The sequence below is a fragment of the Nematolebias whitei genome, chromosome 1 (assembly GCF_014905685.2).
Source record: "Nematolebias whitei isolate Nwh7 chromosome 1, NemWhi1, whole genome shotgun sequence".
Classification (NCBI taxonomy): domain Eukaryota; kingdom Metazoa; phylum Chordata; class Actinopteri; order Cyprinodontiformes; family Rivulidae; genus Nematolebias; species Nematolebias whitei.
Window position 1 is genome coordinate 51,562,016 of NC_056498.1, and position 6,550 is coordinate 51,568,565.

General features: G+C 38.5%; 2 protein-coding genes across 2 annotated transcripts in view; both read right to left on the reverse strand.

The window, feature by feature from the left end:
* LOC119411683 (prosaposin) overlaps positions 1-3,891 on the reverse strand; it is a 9,237-nt gene extending 5,346 nt beyond the window's left edge. The window contains exons 1-5 of the mRNA XM_037678595.1: positions 3,747-3,891; positions 1,161-1,294; positions 901-975; positions 681-806; positions 56-274 (exon numbers count right to left, since the gene is read on the reverse strand). Of these exons, the coding sequence (XP_037534523.1) occupies positions 56-274; positions 681-806; positions 901-975; positions 1,161-1,294; positions 3,747-3,777 (585 nt within the window). The 5' untranslated portion in view covers positions 3,778-3,891. The remainder of the gene's footprint in view (positions 1-55; positions 275-680; positions 807-900; positions 976-1,160; positions 1,295-3,746) is intronic.
* Positions 3,892-5,268: 1,377 nt separating this feature from the next.
* Positions 5,269-6,550, reverse strand: part of mrps6 (mitochondrial ribosomal protein S6) — a 6,514-nt gene continuing 5,232 nt past the window's right edge. Inside the window, exon 2 of the mRNA XM_037678550.1 lies at positions 5,269-5,382. The gene's annotated coding sequence lies outside the window, so the exon portion shown is untranslated. The remainder of the gene's footprint in view (positions 5,383-6,550) is intronic.

Here is a 6,550-nt window from a genome sequence, read left to right on the forward strand (position 1 = left end):
TTGAATGAATGGATGAACCTGTGTAAATAAATGGTTGAATGAATGGAGGGTGCACCTGCTTTGAAGCTTCTTGTTTTGGAGGTTCCTCCTGCTCGAGGTTCTCCTGAGGAAACAGGAGCCCAGGAACATTGAGGAGGAAAGGAGCAATCTGTTCTGGAAGGTCAGCCCCGGGGATTTCATTCGACATGAGCTCCTCCTGAGCATAAAGCTTGGCCAGGGCCATCTGCTGAGACGTGCACAGCCCCAGAGCTCCGCACACAACACTAGGATCATCCTTTAAAAGAAAAAAAAAAACCAAAAAACATACATTAGGCATCTTTGTAGCCTGCAGGTGTGTTTCCTTTTAAAATTGTTGTAGTAGGTGTTAGTTAGGATGGAAGGAAATTGTCAAAGAAAAATTCTGGTCACAAGGTTTAATTTTGCACAGTGACCACTCTGTTCTCATTTAGGATTTAACTCGTTTCCTCGGTCAATAGCTCCTTTCAGCTGGCTGCACTTTGCTCACACAGCCAGTTGAATTCTTCTCCCACTAATTCATGCCAAAATGCAGATGGGTTGTTTCTCAAACAGTCTCAGAGGTTTTAATTTGAATTGAAATAGAAACCAGCCTGACAGGATCTTTGACAAAACAATTTTCACTCTCCTGGAAGCATCTTATGGTTCAGGCTAGCACTGCTCACCAGTTCCCCGGCAATAATCCCATATATGATGGGGTAGTAGTTATCCACCAGCTCCTTGCACTGAGCAGTCAGGCTCTGTTCAGGGACGAGCTGACAGGCCTTCTCCAGGTACCCAAGAATCTCAGCCTGCAGTCAGAGCAGCGTTACAAACTTTCAACCGTTTAACTCAAAGATTTAAAGCAACATTTAGAGCAACACGTCTTTTGCCTCTCAACCTTACCTCAGTTGCATTGTCCTTCAGCAGTTGTTCCACCACCATCAAGACCTCTTTACACAGGTCACATGGTACAGTTTTCTACAACCACACAAATGGTTGAGGAGAAAAATTACAACAAGTTTTAGTTTAGAAAAACAATGCACATTATAGATTTACAGGAAGCGCACTGAACCCGTTAATCATACACGCCACTTTAGAAACACACATATTGCCATTTTCTTTATTAAAACAAAGTTGCTACTATTTATTTATGTCAGTCTCACCATCTGGGGCTTGTTCCACACGTTCTGCTGGCAGTGAGGCACAGCCCCGCAGAGAGACGCCGTCTTCACGTTCTGACACCAGTATGGAGGACCACGAGCACACTGCTCAGTGCCCAGCAGAGGAGTCGCCACAGCTGCACAGCAGACAAAAAAAATTATCTTTTTTGTGAGCCGTTTGAAAGGAAATATAAAATTATAGGCACAGAAACTACTTTAGCTCAAAGTAAGGCAACCACTGGTTATAATGTTCAAATTGGCGTAGGTCTAGATATGAATGTGCAAGTGTGATTGTATTGCGTTTACTATAATGTGGAAAAAAAAAAAAAAAAAAAAACACATTTTCACAGGTACCGACAATCAAGAGTCCCATCTTATTTTTCTGGTCAGGTTGGGTTTAACATAATTTTTTTTTACACTTTAAGGAAACAAAACTACAGTATATGAGGAAGTTATTCAGATGTCACTTTCAAAAGAGAGTATTGATCAGCAAATGTTACTTCTTAAAATGCCCACTAAATGGAAACTGAAGAGTTCAACCTGAGAAGTACGTTTTAAAATGTTTCAGAGATGGCAGCTATGTTTTAATAAACCCGAGAGCAAAAATATCCAATAAACAAAACAGAATTGTAGTAAAATGCTTTTAAATGCATCAGTGGGGGGGGTCGCTCAGATTGTTTTCAATGGGAGCCTCAACTGAAATAGCACCTTTGCTTTTTTCTTCTTCTTTGTTTTAACCCTAGCTAAAGACATCCAATCATCTTATTAGTTTTGGTAAAACTTAAGAAATGCAAGCAAGTCCTTACATTCTGTGAAGTTTAAGCTACTGGGTAGTTCACTTGTTGAAGGTACTGTGGGTAAATACTACGAACGGTGTAAAATATCAAAACAAATCCTAGTATGAACTTCCAAGTCATGTTAGCATACGATTTAAGTGGGCTAATTTTCCGGCAACTAACCAAAATGTAAAAAACAACCATAAGACAGAACATAGGTAGTTTTATATACGAATAAATAAATAAAAAAATGCAGAAGTGCGTTGTTTAACATAAAAGGTCATCTTCCCTGCCGGTGTATTAAAATACATTTACTAATATCCATTTACTGAAGTGAAAAAAGGGATGTGAGAGAATCTTTGTCCAAACTTCCAAGTCAAGTTTTTAAACACTTAAAAAATAATCTCCACATCACATCAGCTACATTTGAACCCAACTGCAGTAGCCAAGTCAGACTCCTAAACTCATCTAAATAAGAGTTACCAACGGCATGTGGTGACACCAGATAAGAATGTGCAACAGCCCAAACAAAACCTCTCGATAAGCCTCCAGGAAGCAGATCCCTCCCACATGCACCTGAATCACGAGTCTGACAAAATAATAAAGTCGTTTACATGAAAACAAGCTGTTCGAATGAGATCATCGCTGAATGTGGATCAGGACAACTGTAAACCTTTAAACCAGCACAAATACAGCAACATGTTAACGCTAGTTTTTGTTTAAATCATGTGATCTGTTTGCAACATGTCAAATAATAGAAAACCTAAAACAGGAACTAACTGCACCCAAAATTAGTGAACTACTGTATGAAATGAGTATTTGACAGGCTGGTTACCTTAACCAAGCTGCTAAAAGTAGAAACCACGCTGCACATGAATAACAAAGAGTCATTACAGATGACACTGGCATGCAGGATTGTCCATTAAAAACCAACAATAGCAAGAATGTACAAGGAACATATAACCAGAAGGTAAACTTAGATAAGCACCAAGTACAAAAAGAACAGAAGTCAGGTGGTTTAACGTTTGCACGGATAACAGAAACATTGATGGCATTTATTTCCTGAAGCCACAAGACAGAGGAGCATAAAGAGTTGGTTCTTTTGTGATCTTGACAGCAGAAATCATCTGTATCAGTGTCCCTTTTCAGTTTGAATTTAAAATTAAAATAGGATTAAACATAAAAAAGTATTAAGTATTGTGAGCAAACAAAAAAGCTGAAATGCAAGCTGCTGCTTGGCAGACTACACATTATGGTTTTTGGAAAAACTTGACTTAAACTTTTTTTTATCTATCAATCATTTTACATTAAAATGGTCAAAAGGACATGTCTTGAACAACATATTAAAAACTAATTCATAGTTCGTCTGAAACTCCCAAGCTATGGACAAAACATGACAAATCGAAACTCTCACAATGAGGCTATTTCTTTACAAATAAAAACAACGTTCATGCTGACGAGTGCGCATGCGTACAAACTGCTAGCTTAGCTCCGAATATGGCTAGCCATGCGTAATAATAATCAGACGCAGTACGTTAAACAGTTAAATACTATTAGTCAGTTTAGAAAATACATAATGGCTCATATATTCATGAAAAAAAAGCTTGGGTTTGTTTTCTTTAAATAAAAATCAACCCGAACGTTAACCGGCGTTCGCCCTTTAAGTCGACTTGTTTACCGAAGCTAACTGCTGCTTGAAACGCTTCCGCGTCACGGCAATGAAACGCACTTAGTTACACAACCAAAATATCCGCTGTGGAGGTCACAACAAACAGAATAAGTGAACAAGTGTTGCCCTGTGTGTCGATGTTACCTGTGGAAATAAAAAGCAGAGTTAGCAGCATGACTGCGCCGTTTTCCGTCCGGTTTTCGTGTTTCTCGGTAAAGTCTGGTGACCGCAATGCAGGCGGAGGGATCTGCTGGTGCTTTTTGATGGCTCACAGTCAGCTGACCTCGTGCAGCATGTGACTCAGCTTTAATCACTGCACCCAGACTCAAAGGTTTCAAGTATACTCAAAGGTTTGAGACTTCAAAAAAAAAACAACGCTATTTTATTCACATATCTTCTTTCTCACCAGCAAGATCAACTGATTTTAGAAACAGTTAGCTGGTCAGTTACATCGTGGTGAAAAGTATTACTCCGCAACATTAAATAGTTTATTCTCAGTGATCACTGTTTCAAACTTATTTGAATAAAAACAGTAAGCATTTATGTTTTATAAGACCATCACGTTTAACTCTTACTACTTTATTGTCACACAATAAAACTTTGATTGTTTTGCAAAATACAAAAACAATGAGCCTGAATTTTAGTCACAATTTATAGCTAAATAAAATGTTGAACATAGGAAACTAAAAATTTAAAAGGTGATTTTGAATGTCACAGTCATAAAACAAGCTGAAGCAGAAGCTTGTTAAAAGTAAATGGTACAAATAAGAAACATCTGGAGGAGCACTTTGCAGCTAATTAATTAGCAACAGGTCAGTAAGAGGAAACGGCATTTCCGAGGCTGAATCTTAGAAATAAAAATGTGTAGAGCGGAGCAAATTCAGATTACTGTAATGTTCTTCGACAGAAAACTGAGAAGGCTTAGATTATCCCATCATCTATGGATCATTTTATCACTGGGAGATTTCAAGAATCTGTAAAAATCTTTTGAGCTCAAAAGGACAAGACGGAAAGTCAATATTGTATTGGACGCATGATGTTCAGGCCCTCAGGGGCCACAGCTGAACATCGCTGCACGGACTCAGGAACACTTCAAAACATCGTCTCTAAACACACCGTGACATCCACCAATGCTTGTTAAAGCTCCGCAAAGAAGAAGCCATAAAAAGAGGGGCGGGACCTCTCTGATGGTATGGGGGTGCATTAGTGCAACTGGCATGGATGGCGTACACATCATCAGATGGCATCAATGCAGAAAAGTTTTAGAACATATGGTGCTATTAAGGTGACTTTCCTTGCACATGTCAGGAAGACATAGCTAAACCACATACTGCGTTCATTATGACAGCACGACTCTGGCTGCTGAACTGACCTTTACAAACACAAAGACTCAGTTTTACACTCTGAGCTAAAATATGTCATGGCAGTGGCTGAAGCCGATTTCTCCCAAACCATACTGTGCAGACTGTGGAAGATCTTTTGCAGCTGTGCGATGCATTCCCTCAAAGAAAGCTGCTTTGACGGACAGCATTTCTGTTGTACAAGTAATCAGCTGCTCATAAACCGTGTCCGACTGCACTGAAAACAGGAGCCACATGACCGTGCTGGTCACACGACTGAGAACGTTTCAAACTAGCTTCTAAAAGAAAATCACAGAAAATGCCCAACAAGAAAATAGCCATTTATTATTAATATTGTTACGCCGACACATTATCAAAATTCAGGAAGCGTCATCGAGGGAAGCGACACTCTGCTCCGTCCAGATACGAGCGGTGAAAACCTGCAAAACAAAAGAAAAAGGGACAAACGACACACGGCGTTAAGCACAAAACAAAACAAAGATAAAGACGTTTCTGTGACGTGCATTTAAACTTGAACTCTCAGAGCAAAACGTTGAAAATCAAACCCTGTTTGAAAAACCAATCAAATACTGCCACTTTTTGAATAAATAAATAATAAAAGCTGTTTGTTCTGCGATCAATTATTCTTAGAATTAAAAAGTTGCTCAGGAAAACTAGAAAACATCATTTACAGACCTCTGCATCAATGTAGGCCGTTTGAGCTCATACCAGATGGACAATTATAATTTATAAAGCATAAATAAATAAAATAACGTAGTGGCAGTTTGAAAATATTAAAACAAACGTTATTTATTTAGTTGGTATTTAATCAGGTAATACAACTCCTTGAGGTTCATCCTTTCTGGTTTAATCATTTATTGACAAATTAGACTTACCGTAATTTTCGGACTATAAGGCGCATTAAGTGAAACTAAAACATTTTGACAGATTTTTGAGCGCCGTGTAACATAAAATTGGTTCGAGGTCAGTAAGCACAACCAGAATTAACACACAAGGCTCACTGTTGATTTTTGAGAAAATAAAAGGATTTTAAGTGCACGTTGTAGTCTGAAAAATACAGTATAATAGCTTTAAATGTATGTTTCCCCATTAGAAGGCTAGTGTTTGTTGCTCATAAGAACTTAAGCTTGGATAAAGTGATCTCTGTGATAAAGGTTGATGCAAAAAAAAAAAAAAACTACTGATGCATCAGGCAGTCTGTGTCACCGTGACATAAACCTAGATCTAAAAAAAGAGAACAGGTTTGTCTGCAAAGCACGAGATGAACGCAGAGAATGTTTATCTTGTTGGGAGGTTTCTATTTTTTTTGTAAACAGAAACAATAGAAAATATTAGAACACCATATGGGTAGGTAGGCCGGTCACGATAAGTTTTGCTGGGCGATTAATTGTCTCAGAAATTATTGCAATAAACGATAATATTCACAAAGTTTGTTTTCTCAGTCATCCAGGTATATAACAACAAAAAAGGTTGAATCATGTCATCTGGACTTCGTTTTTTTGTTAAAAAAGAAACGTTTCGCCCCTCGTCCAAGAGGCTTCGTCAGTCTGAGGCCTAGCCATCTGGTATTACCCAGAAGCCATCCTG